Raw genomic sequence first — 18,739 nt, forward strand, 5'->3', positions numbered from 1 at the left:
AGGAATTCTTACCTTTAGCTGACAGCATGGATGGAACTGGAAACTATTATGCTAAGTGAAATAAGCCAGTCGGTAAAAGACAAGTACCATATGATCTCAACTACCAGTGGAATCTAGTGAACAAAATAAACTGATAAGCAAAAATAGATCAAAGGCATAGAAACATGGATCAGAACGGCAGCTATAAGACAGCAGGGGGAGGTGGGGACTGGTTGAAAGCAAGTGAAGGGACTAGTCACAGAACATTTAGGCATGAGCCCTGGACATGGACAATGGTGTGGGGACTGACTGTGGGAGTCCGAGGGTGGGCTGGGTGAAGATGGGCAAAGGGGAAAACATTAGAGGACATCTGTAACAGCATAAACAATATAATATTAAGAAAGAAGGAAATCTCAGTACAATAGAAACAATTTTGCAAATGTAAAGGGCCAAATAAGAAATAAAGGAATTAGTCTTTGGGTACTTAAGAAGAGTATCCAAAGAGTACTCTTCCCTCCTCATTCTTCCCAATACACCGATTTGTAAGCCTAACAACACTTGACTTCCCTGATCTGCCTAATCCAAACCCTCTCTTCTCTCCACTTCTCTCCCACGGGAGGACTTAACTTAGGGGTAGAAGAAGAGCATGATAACTATAGGAGTTCACTCTAAAAGAGTAATAGTACAGAAAAATACTACTTCAAAAGAACAGCATGCCTACAAAATGACCCAGACTTCCACTCCCAAGATATTTACCCAAGAGAAAGATTCACACAAAGGCACGTTCAAAAATGTTCATAGCCACTTTACATTTTAAAAGTTAATGCCTGTAAACAACTCAAATCTTCATCAACAGAGGAATGGATAAACAATTTTACTTGGAATTGAATAGTGCATTCAATAAATAATTGAATGGTACTAATATTTGTACCTGGAAAAGTAATCAGTGGTAAAATAAACAAACCATGAACTTTGATATATATATGCAACAACATAGATGAATGTCAAAACTATTAATATTACACTGAGTGAAAAAAGCCAGACCAGACCCCCTAAAAGAAAACCCAATGAGTATAAGCTTTATGGTTCCTTTTATATAACATTCTAAAAAATTCAATCCATTCTTTTTTTTTTAAATATAATTTTTATTTAATTCTTGTTCAAGTACAGGTTTCTGTCTTATATTCCCAACCCTGCCCGCCCCCCACCCCATGCTCCCCGCCTCCCTCCCCTTTCCACCCCCCACCCTTAGTTATTGTCCATGTGTCTTTTATACTTGTTCATGTGAGTCCATTCCCTTTTCCCCTATGATTCTCTCCCCTCTCCCCTCTGGACCCTGACAGCCTGTTCCATATTTGAGTGTCGTTGGTTGTATTTTGCTTGCTTGTTTGGTTTGTTTAGATTCCTGTTAACGGTGAGATCATATGATATTTGTCTTTCACCGCCTGGCTTATTTCACTCAGCATAATGCTTTCCAGTTCCATCCATGATGTTGCAAATGGTAGTAGTTCCTTCTTCCTTTCTGCAGCATAGAATTCCATTGTGTAAATGTACCATAGTTTTTTTATCCAGTAATTTACCAATGGGCATCTAGGTTGCTTCCAACTCTTGGCTATGGTAAATTGTGCTGCTATGAACATCGGGGTGCATAGGTTCTTTTGGATTGGTGTTTCAGGGTTCTTAGGATATACTCCCAAGAGTGGAGTTGCTGGGTCAAAAGGCACGTTCATTTTTAGTTTTTTTAGAAAATTCCATACTGTTTTCCATAGTGGTTTTACCAGTCTGCAATCCCAGCAACAGTGAACTAGAGTCCCCTTTTCTCCACAACCTCTCCAGCACTTGTTGTTTGTTTCTTTGTTTATGATAGCCAATCTGACTGGTGTTAAGTGGTATCTCATTGTGGTTTTAATTTGTCAATCCATTCTTTAGTGATAGAAAGCAGCTTAGTTGCTAGGAGGGGCAGAGGGTAATATACATTATAACAGGGCACAAAAAACTTTCTAGGATGATGGGTATATTTGTTATCTTATTTCTGGTCATAGTTTTACATTATAAACATATGTCAAAAACAATAAAGTAGCATAATTTACATATGTATAATGTGTCATTCTTTATTTATAACTTAATACATTTGAAGGAAAAAAAGAGTTCTCCCAAACTTCAAATAAGGATTAAAAAAATCCTTATTTTTTTAATCCTTATTTGACTAAATAAATAAAAGTGATAGAATCCCAGCTGGCTCTATCATGTAATATTTGTGGTTTCTATAATTTTATTGGAGGGCCATTAAAATCTGCTGTGTCTACATATGAGGCTTCCTGTGTGGTTGTAAACATGCCAAGATTAGTTACGGAATGTTTGCCAATCACCGCATCAGGGGAGCACCTGAAAAAACTAAGTATGTTGAGAATAGAGGCATAATTTACAAAGTATATTACTTGAACATTAAATCTTTGGGATATTCATTTCTATTCCTCCAAGATGTTGTAACCATTGCTTGAGAAGTCACAGGGCACATTAGTGTATTAAAGTCTCTGAGAAGTCTAAAAGGCAAGAAACCAGTTTAAATCTGAACAGATATTTCCTCGAATATTTAACTAGAGAACTTATTTTAGAGAAGAACATGAAAAAAATAGCCAAAGACTTGGATGGGACTGTTGGGTGAAATAGGTGAGGTCAGCCACTTGAAGATGAAACAGAAACCCCAGACAGCTTGACCAACGGCGTGTTTACCCTGGCACTGGGATCCGGTCACCGCCCCTCAGGCCACACTGGGATCTCACTGAATCTCATCTGTAAACTAAGGGGAATCAATTCAATGTTTTTTAATGTTCTTTCAGATTATGAAGTTATCTTTTTATATAAAGAATTTTTTTCTCCTCTCTCTCAGAAGTATAAATAGACCACAGTTTATAATTTACAAAGTAACAGACTTCAGGGTCAGTGAGGTAGAAAAACTTACTTTATAATTCGCAAATGCCAAAATATGGCATTTTGGACCAAATATGGTCCAAAAGAAGGGGTAGGGTGATACCTTAAGAAGTTAGGATTTTTTTGTCACTGGAATTAAACAAATAGGGTCTGGCCCACAAATTATCTAGGATGTTGTGGAGAGGGTCTATGCATCGAGTAGCACAGTTGAACAGGTGGCTTTCATCCATTTAGCGAGTATTTTCTGGGCACCTACAGTGCCAGAGAAAAATGAATTCTGCCCTACAGGAGACCCCATTCTGGTCTGGGAGACAGGATACACAGGTTATTACAACACAGGACATCTGCTAGAAGACAGCTAAGTATTAAGTGTTTTTCGAGGTATACCAAAGGGTACCCTAACCTACCCTGAAATGACAGCTTAGCTAAATCCCAGTATATTAGCCTCCATCCCTACATATTCCCCCAGTCAGAAAGCACAGGTCAAAAATTGTTAGTCTAGTCTAGCCTCACTGGGCAAAGTTACTTGCCAAAGTGAAGTACAAGTGTGAACTCTTTGAATCTTTCAGGTTATGAGGAAAAACCTATACTTGTCTCCTTAGTAAAAGACAGGTTTGAATGTTTACTCTTATGGTTTTTTATCTATGTTTATTATATTCATTAATAAGTAGCCTTTAAAATGAATGATTTTACCATACTGCCACTTCTCGATGAAACTGAGACCATTTTCCTCCATACTTAGATATGGTCAGAAATACACCATCTTGTAGTCCTTATCCTGTTTTCTTCTAACATAACTGGAAACATAAATGTATTTGTTTATGAGGGTTTTTCTAATAGAATTAAATACTGTGCATTTTATTCTCATCATATGAGACACTAGAAAATTTGGCAATATGTAGTAAATGTTTTCAAATGAATGCTTGAATAATTCCACCTTTTAAACTTATTTTATTTTCTAAATTCTTAATTGAATTTTTAATATTTCTTATTTATTGAGACTAACTACCATATTTTATGTCACTTGTACTACCAAAAGCTTTATTTTCTGTAAGACGATCTTAATTTCTCAAACACAGGTTACACTGAAAAACATTTAAAGACAGAGAGAGAGAAGACTATGTAACCCTAAATAAATTAAAATCCAAGAACCAAGTCAACTAAGAAAAAAACATTCTTTCTCACAAGAAAAGCTGAGAACACGCATGCATTGCTGTACTCCTTCATCAGGAACTTAGTTTTTCTGAGGTTTTTCTATGTCTGATAACACTCAGTGATAGCAATAAAAAAGTTTTAGCCAGAGATGTATTAGTCTTTGATTAAGCTAGATTAAGTCTTTGTAGAAAACTATGTCACTCATCCCATTACTATCCTTAGATTCTGCCTTTTTTCTCACCTGCCACTATTCAGTGGGGTCAATCAGATGCCCAAGGAGCTCTAGAGTCATACGTAGAAGATCCCACAGGTATTCCAAGCTCAAGACCTGAGAAGTAGATGGCTCTTACTTTCATAAAATGATGTAGCCTGGGCCACTAAGGTGATGCTGACATGCTGATTTGGGCCGATGCAAGTGATTCTGTACTGACAGAACAAAAATATTTGCCAAAGGCCTTGAATGTCCTAGGGGCAGCCCTGCCCCACCCTGGAAAAGCTCATATTCAGGTGGAAAAGATAGTATATGTGAGGAAATAAATTATTTGGCAACACAGTATTTTTACTCTTGTATCTTTAGGAACCCAGACAAAGAAAGGGCAAGCTCTGCTTAGTGGAATGGGGAGCGGGGGTGGGAGGGAGCTCGATTTGTGAAAGTCAGCTAAAAATAAAAGGTTGAACAGGAGTTGACCAGGTGGTAAAAAGACAGTAAGCCAAGAGAGTAGGCAAAATGCAGGTGGCAGTGAGAAGTTATGCTCAAGAGTACGATGAGATGCTCTGAAAGAGTAAGACAGGAGCTCCCAAGGTACATGGGAAGCCTAATAAAGCATATTGCCAGTTCCCACCACAACACTCTCCAGGATAAATGGGAGAGAGGTGGGGAGCCCGGGGCCGGGGGGGGGGGGGAGCTGGGATGGAAGTGAAAGACAGAAAACTGTACTTGAACAATAATTAAATAAATTTAAAAAAACTAAACAAACAAACAAACAAAAAAGACTCTCTAGGGTGGATCCAGGAAATTTGTGCTTTTAAGCGTCATCTCTACTTAGTCCAATATCAGTCATGGGAATCTCTGGGAAAGGGCAAAGGTGGTGGGGTGTTATGCTTAGGTGGAGAGATCACCTGTTTATGGAAGTATTAATCACACTAAGTTTCTTAATGCAATATCATTGTCGTATGAGAAATTTTTTTTTATCTTTGTAAACTAAACTTTTATAAACAGCTCAAATGTTCCATGGCTTCAACTATCCTGTGTGCTGTAGAAAATAACACCAGAACAAATTTCTTATTTTTTCTCTTAAATTAATTCATATGAACCAAAAAATACATTGATCCATACATAAGGTTTTATTTTTCTGCTTTTTCTCCTTTTTATTTCTCATCCAATTCTTAAGGCTTACGTAAAAGCCTGTTTTCAATGAGCAAAGTTGTAAACAAAACTAAGCTACATTCCTAAAGAGAAAACTGTGAAATGCTTTGCAAGTGTCAAATGTCCTAAGACAGAGACACAATGTACTTTACAAATCTAAACATACAGTTGTGACCAGGATGGAGAAAACACCTGATTTCTTGTTACTTTTCATCGTAAAGTTGATTGAAAAGAAAAACAATGAATTTGACAAGGCCACACCTCAGTTCCATATGCAATTCTGATCCCTACAGCCAGGACTTTAGAGACCTCTCAACTGCCCACTTGCCCTAATGCCTGAAATATGTTCTTAAAATCCTCCAAAATAGAAGAAAGTTTTCCTCTTTCATTAGTATAAGGTTAAAAGAGAAGAATTTGGGTACAAATTTTACTAACATCAGGGCAAAATCTGGGGATATTCCAAGGTGGTTTGAATAACAACTTAACTGTCTAGACCAAGATTTCATGGACAATATGCTTGAGAAGGAAAAGTAAATTACAAACAACAAGGGGGACATATTTCAAGAAAAAAATAATTGATTTTAATGATTGATTCATCTCTTGCATATAAGTTTAAAAATTACAAGCTATCCTTCTACGTTACTGAACTGTGAGAACTGCACTGATGCTCAGAGTGCTTGGCGTTCCTTTCCAGCACCTGGAGGGCAGGAACCTATTGCACATGCATCTTCTCCAACAGCACGTGCACCACAGCGTGCACCAAGCACGCCCACAGTAAGCATGTGCCGTTGTGTTGCTTCCATTGGGAGAATGTATAAAAGACAAATGCACTTACTTACTTTTACTCATCCGAACCCCAACTGTTTGCCTTGCCTCTCTGTTTTCATTGCAACTTTGTACTTGAACTACACTTGTTCCGACACACAAATATTCATATTGTATATTTTAATATATATCTAATGGCTATACAATTTGATGAGGCCTATTTTCAAAGATTTTCCTGAATCTTCAGAAAAGAGCAATGAATAACAACTTACCACTTGTGAAGAGGAGAATTCTGGGATCCTGAAAAAAAAGGGGAGAAAATATTTGACTGAAAGATAAAAACATTGATGATATAAAATTCTACAAAAAATGTGGTAGGGTATAAGATCTATGTAGTCTCCCAGTGGAAATAAGACTCAAGTCTTATAATGGCTGCATGATGCTAAAAAGGGATTATAAATATAAAAAGTACGAGTCCAACCCAGAGAAGTCGATCCATGTGAGAAAGAATGAGCACTAGATGTGGAGTCAGAGGGTACACGCTTTAATAGGAATGGCTAATGAAAAGCCAGGGGCAGTGGCCTGAAGACCACCCTTTGACCAAATTGAAACTCAATATTTTGGCTATAATGTGGAAATATTAATACCACAATTACCAAATTGCACCTACAATGTGTTAAAACAGTGGGAATCAAAAGCCATAAAATATATAGGAGGAGCTGTACACTGTACACTCAGTGCAAAGAACACTAATTGAGAACCTATGTTTCAAATATTGTAAAAAGTGGTGAAGACAAATAAGGAGAGGTTCCTATTACTCAGAAATATAAAACATTAGTACTGTTAGTGTTTTATTTATACTATATCTTTCATGGTGTAATAGACCTTAGTCAAATGCTTTTCTACCTTCTGGAAACTTAGATTAATCCCCAGGACATTTGTGCGTTTATTCTTCATCCTAACGATGCTTAATAATGTTCAACTTTTGAATTTGTTTCCTATGCCTCCATCGAGTCCAGGACCAAGCCAGGTATATACAAAGTAAGGAGCTATTTACATGATACAATTTCAGGGGTCGTGAATGAAGACCCCTTGCTTAGGAATAGCTTTTTATTTGACTTAGGCCGAATGACTTCTATACCTGGCTAAAGGATATGGTAGAATAATCTAGCAGACAAACAACTACAAAAAACAGAAGACAAGCTAAACAAAATGGAATAAATAGCTTTGGAAACTCAAGAGAGTAACAATTACTATTGTCATAGAATAAAGATGGAATGTGTAAGACACAGTTTCACAGATGACATGATAAGGCAGGTTCAGCGAGGCCGTGAAGAACGAGCCACCATTGCAAGTTGGAAGATGGATCACTGAAGATGTGGAGGAGACAGAGTGAAAACACCAAGTAACAATGAGGTGAGTGGCACAAACCCATCATTTTCGAAGACAAGTCAGTAAAGAAAATATCTGTTTATGCCTGTAATTTGTGTATGTTTTTTCATCTTTACACAGCACATTGCCAGACGGGGAGGAAAAAAAAAAAGAGAAAGGAAGGAAGGAAATAAAGAAAAGAGGAAATAAAATAATTAGTTACCCTTTTCATCCATCAGATTGACATTTTTTAAGTGAGATACGGAAATAAGCACTCTGATAAGAAGTGTGTCAACTCGTGAAGCCCTTTTGAAAGGAAAGTTAACAAAATTCATTAAAACTAAAAATGAGCATAATTTTGAAACCAAAATTCTATGTCTATGAATCTGCCTAGCAGTAGTATACCAAAAAAATTCATTTATTGGTGCACGGGTCATAACAAAAACTAGAAATCAACCTATACATCTTTGAAAAATAAACTATAGCCTATTAATATAATGGGAGTAGGATTCATTTATACTTTCTGATATAGTAAGCCACAGGCATATATTTCTGGAAACAAGCAAATTGCTAAGGAATAATTATCATAAAATATCACTTAAAACATCTTAAGAGAAAACAGAAAATTACTAACTGTGGCTACTTTTGGAGGAAAAGATTTCACTTTGTATACACTTGGGAGTTTTAAACTATTTTATACTGAGCATAACCCCCTCTTAAAAAAATAAAATAAATTTAATGACTAATAGTTTTGAAATATTAAGCAAAAGCATATTACATTAAAATAATATAAACATTATAATTACTAAAATATGAATTGTAAAACAAAAGAAGCAGAGAAGGAAAAATTTGAAAAAGAAAACTCAGAGGAGGGCAGAGGACTGGGTACAGGCAGTGGTGAGTGGCAGCGCAGGCTCTGGGCCGAGACCATCACATGCAAAGAGCTCCCACTGGCGTGCTGAGAAGCTGGACGCACTTCCAGTGCGTCCTCGTGCTGGGCACACACTAAAGTCACTGGGTGAGTCCTTTAAAAACAACGACGCCTGACCCCGATCCAGATCCATTAAATCATATTAGTGTTTTAGTGAAATAAGCACGTCAGAAAAAGACAAATACCATATGATCTCACTCATAGGTGGAACCTAATGAACAAACTGAGCTGACAAGCAAAACAGAGACAGACTCATAGAGAGTAGATGACAGCTCTGGGTGGGGAGGATTAGGGGTGGAGGGGTCGAGCAAAAAAGAAAAAGGACTCGTGGACATGGACAAGTGTGGTGATTGTGAGGGTGAGATGGTGCAGGGCGGTGGGAGAGGGTATAAAGGGGATAAATGGTAATGAAAAAATACAATAAAAAATTAACAAATTTGTTTAATTAAACTAAATTTAAAAATAAACAAATAAATAGAAAACACTAGCATAGTCAAAGGATTTATGAAAGGTTGCTTGCTCTTGGGGGTTTTGTAATTTGTTTCTGTCTGTTTTTGTTTTGTTTCAGGAGGCAGGACAAACACATAAGCAGTATTAATCCAGACAAGTCTGGTGATGTATGGAGGAGAAAGCAGAGTGGGAGAAAATGAGGAATAATCTTATTAATCTTATTAACCAGACTCAGTAGAACAGGACGAGGTTCTGAACAAATGGCAAACGGAGCAGCCGGGTTTTAATGCAGTCTCGTGGTGAAGCACGACGGGCAGCCTGAGGGCGGGCTGAAGCACTGAGCAACAAAGACCTAACCAGGTTTGTGCACATGCTGTTCATCAGGCTCTGGCCTGGCACCTTACACACAGAATTTCATTTCATGGGCAGCTCCACATGGAGAAAAGCACCCTTACGTCAGATATTGCTCACTACAGAATTCAGCTCAAGGTCACCGATTTCAAGGATCAAAAAAATATGAACGAACCATTAAAACTCAATAATATTTTTAAGTCAAATAAAATGATTATCCAGGGTCCTCAAGCTGTCAGCCGGCTCTTCTGTCCTGTTTCCCCCAAGCACAGTATCTGAGTTACTGCTGGGTTTGCACCCTGGAATGGGACTGCCGACCATCTCCACAACACGAAAGGAACTAGACCAGAGCTGCTGGCAGGCAGAAGGCAAGTCTGAGTGGCAACCATCTGAACAAGGCAGAATAAAAAGTAGATTCTCTCCAAACCCCCATTTTCTGCAGGAGAGACTGTGAAACAGTAATTACCTATATCTCCAATTGAAAAGGAATAAAACTCTACTTGACAACTGCATTTAAGAGCACTCAAAAGAAGCAGCAAGGTACAAATCTTCCGTGGAAATCATAGGCCCTCATTAGTCATCTCACAACTAGTGAAAGAAAAACGAGACGGAGACCACCCACCTCATCTCGGTATGCTGCTGCGTTCAGTTCAACGAAGTCCTCTCTGTAGTTCACTGAGAAATTGAGGGCATTCACCAGGTGGGCAGCCACGTGCACGCCTACAGAATCGCACAAAGTGCAAGTCAGAGGGATTTTCAGATATGTTCTAGGAAGAGAAGGCAGTTTCTCTCTCCAAATAAACACAGGGTCAAACTTTGACAGCTATGTTAGCAATAAAATATTACATTTAAAAGGGGAATTTTAAGGATACAAACAATCCTGAGTATACAGTTTCAGATGTAAAATCATGTCAAGAAACTGAATTTTCAAAAGCTAGAATAAAATAACCCCAGTAAGTCAAGGTTAGAAAAAAATATACATGTGCACACACACATACACTTACAAAAGCAGCAATATGATAATATGGGCATTTACTTATTTACTGAAGCAGCTACAGGATATTTTAGATGTGCCACACCTCTCCCCTCTCCCATAACTCCAAATCCATTATGTATCTTGTATACTTCACTGCCACTCAACCTAATACATAGACTGACTGAAAGGCATTTAACTAGCGAAAATTTTTCAGTCTATAGATTTAAATCCTGATGTCCTAAACCCAATAGCAAAAGTGTTGGTAACCACGTGACGAACACTCAGGAAAATAATAAATACCATTTAATTATCTGTCTACAATGGCACAGTAAACAGAGTCCTCAACTGACCCAGAGCTCACGCAAGATAAAGACATTTTAGAAGGTACTAAAGAGTAGAAGACAAGTTCATGTTGGCATGTCAGGAATAAAGAAAATTACCTTGAGGAGGTTGGACAAGGAAGGAGCAAATGACCTTGTGGATGGAATTATAATTCAATTGTAATTGAATTATAATTCAATCCCTCCTCTTTCCAACCTTTTCTGGTAGGTGAAATATGGTTTGAATTAACAGCATATTATAATGTATGGGAAAGAACAACAGATAATTAGTTGGGAACCTGTTTTCTTGGCTTGTATTGCTTGCCTACCAACACCTCAAGATACTTCTCTATAAAATGACAAAAGTAAGAGGCTTAAAGAGATAAGCGATCCAAAATGGCTCAGTAAATCATTAGAGTTTACACAGATATATACAGGTACTGATTCAAAAGAAGACATGGCTTAGAAATTAGAAAGCTCTATAATCCCCTCAAACCTAGCATATGAGATATAGAGATGCCAAGAGTTCTGAATTACTCAGAAAGACAAATCAAAGTGAGAGAGGACTAGAATTCTAAATGACCTAAAATTATTTAAAGGATTTATAAGCTCCTGCCAGTGATCTAGTGAGAAGAGGGAAGAGAGTCTCATAAACGGTAAACAGAAAACTAATTAACAAGCAAGAACCAGGTTTCAAAGAAACAAAGGATATTTTAGGTGAGGCTCAACTTTGGCACAGGTACAAAACATCATTTATGCAAACCTGTCTGTGTCCTATACCTTCACCACTTCAGAAATAACTAGTAAAAAATGTTTATTTAAATTAGAGGTTTTATATTAACTACATACTTTATGACTCAAAAGTGTAAAGGCTTCCTCAGTGGAATTGTCATTCTCTCTGAATTCTCCTAAATAAAAGTCCTAGGGAGTAGCTGTATGAAATGCATGCTTAAAAAGTACATTCACCCTCTTTAAAAGGTCATTTAGGTCAAAAGAATCCAGGGACTCTAACTTTAGTGAGCAAGGAGAAAGCTATGCCAGGCTCTTTGTATTGATTTTCTCATTTAATTCTTACAGTAAAACAATGAGGTAGATAAACTCATACCTATTTTACAGATATGAAAACTAAGGTTAGAAAGGTAACTTAGCCAAGGTCAGAGCACTAGCCAGTGGCAGAATGCAGACCCCCTGGAAAATGTGCTCATTCAAAGCAATACGTTACACTGTCTCAGGCTCTTGGTTGTTTTCCAACCAAACTAGAATATTTGGACGAAAAAAAAATTTAGAACCAATCAAGTTTGCTAACATTTTATGATCCTCCGCCATTCCTGACCTTTCACCTTTCCTAGTTCCAATCCATCTCTAACTCATCACACCCTTGGCTCTCACCTCTTCCTGGACTCTTACTCCATCCTCGGACTCAAGCTGCACTGGAGTTCTAATTCCACCCCTAAGCCTCTCACCTCCATAGGTGGGAAGTACCAATAGGAAGATAGATGTTCAGGAATAGAACAGTAAAGAAATACTTAGCAATTTTTAAAAAGCTGAAGTTTTAACATTGCTTGGTAGTAGCTATATTAAAACACTCCTGATTAAAATGGTCTTACATAAATATCCAAACCAAATGTCTTACAAGTAACAACCAGATAAAAATGTCTGGGGCTATGCCACTGAAATAATCAATCCCTAGGATTGTAAATTATAATAACAAATTCTACCCTAAGAACTTCATACGCATGTTCTCATTTGCATGTCACATAGTAAGGCAGAAGAGCAGCTGGCGATAAAGACATTCCATCTCCAGAGTCCACACATGTAATATATTTATTATTTCCTGTTCTAAATTTTTTTAAAGTATTACATAAATACTCAGGATAATAATTTATTTTAAACGGACTCTTTTTTCTTTCTTTTTTGTTAAATTTTATTGGGGTGACATTGGTTAAGAAAATCATATAGGTTTCAAGGGTACAATTCCATGATACATGATCTGTATATTGCACTATTGTGCAATATGATTCTTAAAAACCAAAATATTCTCACTTTACAATTTTAATTGGAATTGAGCAGGACGAATTTCCACAAATTTTTGAAATATGTGCTCCACTAGCGAAGTATTCAATATTATTATCAAAGAAACATTTATCACATAAAATTTCAAGTGGCATCATATTCAACAAATCTACATTTTGCATTCTAATTCTGATGCATTTAAACTCCTGTCATTTTATTAGAGCTTAAAAACTTTCAGTCTGTTTCTTCCAATCTCTTAAATGAAATTATTTACTTTTAGGAAATAATCCTTATCAGCTTGGATCCCAATGTTTTATAAGAAACATTTTATAAGACACCTTTTTTCTGTAGCACCACTAGACAACTCTTTTGAAAAACATGAAAGAGAAAATTTCATGTTTTCATGATATATAAGGAAATCACAGGTTGGTGGTAATAATTTATAGAATGATAAAAATAGCATTTATAAAACGTGTTATTATAACATTCTACTCCACATCTTTTGGTTTTCTCACCTGAGAAAATACAGATGGTAACACCACAAGTTATATGGAATGTTCTGCTTTTATCCAACAATCTTCTGGTTCTCCTGCTTGCAACCTAAATAAAAATTACTCAATCTTATAAAAAATGGCACAGCAAAAAAGATATATGTACAAAGCTTTTCACTATAACACTGTTTATAATATTAATGTTTTAGAAATATGGCGGAAGTCTATCAATTAAAAAGTAGTGAGATGAATTATGATCATCTGAATTATGATCAAAACCTAGCATTTTAAAATGGCTGGCAACCGAGAGTTCCTTCCACAAATTACCACATTAAAGATAAAGACTTCCCAAATACAATTACATAAAAAGGGGTTGAAAAGTTTCACTGTAGTAATTCCAGGTATATAAACATCACAGGACATCAAAGTGACCTCAAATTAACAACTCCTTGTAAAATATCAATATCAAAATAAAAAACAAATATCAGTACTTATCCAACAATGCCTTACTATCTTAGCAAAGAAAGGAATGACTACATGCATACACCACACACACACACACACACACACACACACACACAGAGGAGGGTAACTGAAGACAAAAGAAATTCCGTTGAGTTTTAACTTTCAAAGTACTGCTGTCTTCTTATATACTTTATTTTACAACACTGATCATCTAGCGAATTAATGGCTCACTCAAACCATTATACAGAATGTAAGAAGACTTATTATTAATGTGGAAAATGTGCAAGATATATCGTTAGGTTAAAAAAAGTGATAAAACAAATCCTGTATCGTTTAATTTATATGTTAATATTCAGTAGGCCTTTACCCCAAATTGTAATCACCAGTTGCTCTGGCAAAGTAATTTTAAAGGAAACCTCATTAATTACTTCACATATTTCTGGAATGTTTAAATTTTACTATATACAGGGTCCAGCAGAAGTAACACCTGCTTAAGTGTGGTTGGTGGGGTACTAATGTGGGTGCAATAATTTATAGCTTTAATTTGAACATTTCACTTGAAATGTCATGTGGTGTGTTTGAGTGTGGTATTGTTCTGTTACAGAATTACATGCTTATGATTTTGTCATAAAAGACTCAGTAGTGGAAAAAAAGGCGTTATTGGTGCCAGACTCTGTATATGATTTATTTTCCTCATAAAAAAAAATAATAAGACTTTTTAAAAATAAAGCAATTTCATTTATGGTTTTAAATGCCTGCTTGATCTTGAATACCTATGTTTCACACTAGGGGAAAATCCTTTAAGACGTTAAATACTGAGAGACTCAGATGGGTACTTTTCTTTTACTGCTGTTTATCTTTTCTTTCTTTACTTCAAGTCAATGGCCAACCACAGGGATCAAAACCTAGCATTTTAAAAGGGCTGGCAACCAAGAGTTCTTTCCACAAATTACCACATTAAAGATAAGGACTTCCCAAATACAATTACATAAAAAGGGGTTGAAAAGTTTTGCCGTAGTAATTCCAGGTGTATAAACTTCACAGGACATCAAAGTAACCTCACATTAACAACTCCTTGTAAAATATCAATATCAAAATAAAAAAATATATATCAGTACCTATCCCACAATGCCTTACTATCTTAGCAAAGAAAGGAATGACTACATGCATACACCACACACACACACACACACACACACACACACACACAGAGGAGGGTAACTGAAGACAAAAGAAATTCCGTTGAGTTTTAACTTTCAAAGTACTGCTGTCTTCTTATATACTTTATTTTATACCACTAAATAGCCACACACGACATCAGTATTTAATCAAGACACCTTCTCTAAGCCTACATGGCTCAAAACAAGTTATGAACCTTAAGCGATAAATTGCCACCAACGCTGGCACTCAATCTATGTATTGCTCAGTAGCCTTAGGGCTTATGTTTGCTCACCTGGATTTAACTAAGTGAGATTTAACTAATCTCAGTGAGGCATGGTGCAGAGAAGGGGGCCCAGAACTGGGACTGTGCTTAGTTCTGACATTCACCAGTCTCACGATCCTCAAGTTACTCAAACTCCACATGCCTCAGGTTCTTCATCTGTAACCCCTGACTGTAGAGTCACTGTGAGGATTCACAATTACATATGTGAAGTGCTTAGCACAGTGCTTGATACCACTGTTAATAATTTTTTTATTAACCTCTGCCTTTAATGTTGTTACCTAAAATAGCTCAGTGATCCTCCTGAAAGGTGACATGGTCTTTACTGTCATCTTCGAAGTAACCATTCTAGCAGAAAGGCAGACCATGAAAACTATGTAGGACTAACATGCCACAGTTACACTTGGTTTCTATGTTGCAATCTGTGACTATAATTTTATTGTTCTTACCTTCTGGGATCCTCGAAGGTAAGCCAGGAGTGTCCGGCACATGGGTAAAAGGATAAGGCTGCAGTTGAGGTTAAGGACAGATGCAGAGGCTCTGCTTAGACACAATCCTAGCTGAACAAACAAGGCAAGGGTCAAAACCGAGTGAGAGACAAATGCCAGCTGCAAACACGCACAGACCTCGCGCTGCTCCTCCTCCGAGGATCATGGTAAAGGCGACTCCTTCAAGAGTCTTGAATAACCTTCCACTTTCCTCTCCCCCCAAACTCCCAAAAGAAACTGGTCTTTTTCTGCTCTGTGCTGCCACAAAAGGTCGTCGCCTCTCATTTCTACCACTGTTATAATAATCTGAGCACATCCTCCCACCACAAGGTCAGTTTCTTGTTCTGTCTCCACCATGCTGCTCTAGGTTTCAAAAGCCCAAGAGAGCCTCAGTCGATTCTCCACTGCCACACTGCTGCACTACTGAAGGCTTTGTTTGTCGATTGAGAATGTCACAAAGCTTTCTATTTATGTTTTATTTAAATTTTTTATAATAGTTGATGTTCTCTCTCTAGAACACTCTGTGCCTCCACACAACCCCCCTTCCACACCACCACCTGCCTTTAAACTCTTCACCTCACCGTGGTAACTCCACCCATCTTTCAGCCTTAAGTACAACTCTAGAGTTTGACCCTGACCCCAAATTAGAAGTGGTCCCAGACGAGCTGTGCCCCGTACAAAGCTAATCAAATCCACATCGCACAACATATTTTTCAAAACATCAGTCCCCGTCGGTATTGATGCAACATTTTTTGGCAACTAACTCTTGCCAGACTGTCATCTGTTATTGGCAGGTACTAATTACACACTTCACATGAGTAGTTATCACATGAAAACAAGAGACGGGGTCATGTCTATACACTTTTCCCAAAATAAACATAAAACTACTATTTTAAGGATATTGGCTAAGAAATATGTGTAAGTCAGATGCTTTTCTTATGAAATGGTTCATGTCCCTGGGATTTCCAGCTTAACTCCTGGCAAAACAGCCACTTTGTTACACATTATTTACTGTCAACATATGAAATACTGGCCCTGAAGGGGAGAGGTAATAAATAGTGTCAGGAAAGCAATAATTTCCATTGACTTGTATAAAAAGTAATTAATTTTTCCAATTAGGCTACTTCTACACTGTGAGTTCAGCACTTTAAAGAGACAGGTCTCTGGACTACCTGAAAAAATGTTAAGTATAATTTTCTCACCTCAATCCGCAAAATTATTATCCTTTAAAAGTGACAGATTTGTGTTGTTTAGGCCTCCAGAGAAATAAAATAACTTTTCTCTCTTTTGATCCAGCATCTGTATATAAGAAAACTTTAACTCAAGGGATTTTATATGATATTTTTACTTACAATTTTAATGTATTGGGATAATAATTCATTTAAAATAGATCAGCTAAAATCTATCATATTTAAATTTAGGACTTAAGAGCTACGAATAAGTTATCCAAATTTCCCTTGTGATTCAATGATAAAAGAAAACTCTTACATTTCATTTTCTAAATATTTTTGTGTGTCTGGAAGTGTTTTATTGTTGTGTTTACATTAAACCACACAGTAATGTAATTCAAAGTGGCTTTAAGTGTCCCCTTGGGATAAATGGGGTTTATTTTGGCATTCCACTTCTTCCTTCAGATACTGCAAAACATAACCGGAAATTTTACCAAGAACTCATTTCCACATGTATGTTTTTTCCAGAAAATACTTTGTTCTTTAAACTGAGATAAAAATTTTTCATTAGGTTACCAGAGTACAAACCTTCTCATTCAGAAACAGTGGAGGAAGTGAGGAAAACAGAGGCAGACCCCAGCCAAGTGGCACAGTCACCTACTGACTTTCGGGGGGACGCTCTGCAGACCACAGCATTTGCTTCATTTGGTCATTATTCATTCATGACCTTGTTAAGAATAAGTTGTCTCAAATGTCCACTAAAAAGAAATGACCGCCCTAAGTTTTGTGCCCGGCCCGCTCTGTGAATAATGCATTTCACCATTCCAAGGGGCATTAACCCGCTGGTCCAGTTTCTGCGCTTCATTCAGATTTGCTGTCACTAAATGGCAGTGACACTTTCATGGTTAAAATCCTACCTGTCAAGGTTTCTGAAACTTAACTGCCCATCCCATATGTGCTTTTTAAAACTGGAAATATATTTTATATATTAATAAAACATAGCTTAGTCCTTGCTGTAGATACAATGTTTGCATCCCCGCCAACTTTGTATGTTGAATTCTAATGTGACGGTATTTGGAGGTAGAGGCTTTGGGAAGTAATCAGGCCAAATTGTGATTCGTGCCCGTACAGAGGAGGGAGAGACAGCTCTGCCTCTTCTCCATGTGAGGAGATGGCAAGAAAAGGGCCCTCACCCAACATGAATCTGCTGGTACCTTGATTTCCAACTTCCCAGTCACCAGAACCACGAAAAATTAATGTTTGTTTAAGCCACCCAAGTCTACGCTATTTTGTTATAGCAGCGCAAACCAAGGCAGTCCCATAGAGAATTGTAAGAAAATAATTCCATTTGAAGCAAGTTATAAAAGAACATACCATCTAGGTGTATCAAGTGGATGGTCATTTTCTAAAATCTCAAACTCATGGTTTCTTATCTCAAGTCTACCACTTAATAACTATGATCTTGTTAACTGTCCTGATCTTTACAGTTGAGAAGGATAAAGTATCCTTAACTGTAAAATTAATATATTTAGCTCTTAAGACTTTTATGAAAAACCAGTTTTTAAAAACACAAGCACTCTATAAAATTAACTTACTGCCTTAGGGTCACTGTATCCCATCCCTTCTCTAAATGTTCTCTTCTGTGCTTCCCAGTAAGTGTGTCGTTTGCACTTTTCATTCAACTCATTTACTGTGATATGCACATACCGCAAGGCACCAGGAGTTCAACAGCGAACTAAAGACAGAAAATGACTTTTGCCTTAGGATGGTTATATTTTAGTAGAGGAAGCAGATATCAAATCAAATAGTTACACAATCAAATGTAAATTGTAACAGTGATCAATGCTGTGAATGAGAAATAGAGTATGGGCATGTGTAACACGACATGAGATCTCAATAGGAAGGTCAAAACACTTCCTTGCTTAAGTTAAAAGTGAACTGAGGCGTAGAGGGTAACAGCAGGCCTTATCTAGGAACGAGAAGGCCGTCCATATGGAAAAGATAAAAAAACAAAACAGACACAGACAACAGTATGGTCTTTAACAGAGGGAAAAGGAGTTTGGGGGAGATAGAAGAC

At 37.1% G+C, this 18,739-nt stretch overlaps 1 protein-coding gene across 6 annotated transcripts in view; it reads right to left on the bottom strand.

Moving 5' to 3' along the window:
* Positions 1-18,739, bottom strand: part of NOX4 (NADPH oxidase 4) — a 176,169-nt gene that overhangs the window by 123,590 nt on the left and 33,840 nt on the right. For 4 of the 6 annotated variants that reach the window (XM_037042930.1, XM_037042927.1, XM_037042928.1 and 1 more), the window contains exons 3-6: positions 15,455-15,565; positions 13,124-13,208; positions 9,922-10,019; positions 6,469-6,496 (exon numbers count right to left, since the gene is read on the bottom strand). In XM_037042930.1, coding sequence (XP_036898825.1) covers positions 6,469-6,496; positions 9,922-10,019; positions 13,124-13,208; positions 15,455-15,565 — 322 coding nt within the window. The remainder of the gene's footprint in view (positions 1-6,468; positions 6,497-9,921; positions 10,020-13,123; positions 13,209-15,454; positions 15,566-18,739) is intronic. The other 2 variants (XM_037042932.1, XM_037042931.1) reach the window with 1 other exon arrangement.

The sequence above is a fragment of the Sturnira hondurensis genome, unplaced genomic scaffold, assembly GCF_014824575.4.
Source record: "Sturnira hondurensis isolate 20B ecotype Veracruz unplaced genomic scaffold, ASM1482457v3 Scaffold0003801, whole genome shotgun sequence".
In the NCBI taxonomy this organism is placed as follows: Eukaryota; Metazoa; Chordata; class Mammalia; order Chiroptera; family Phyllostomidae; genus Sturnira; species Sturnira hondurensis.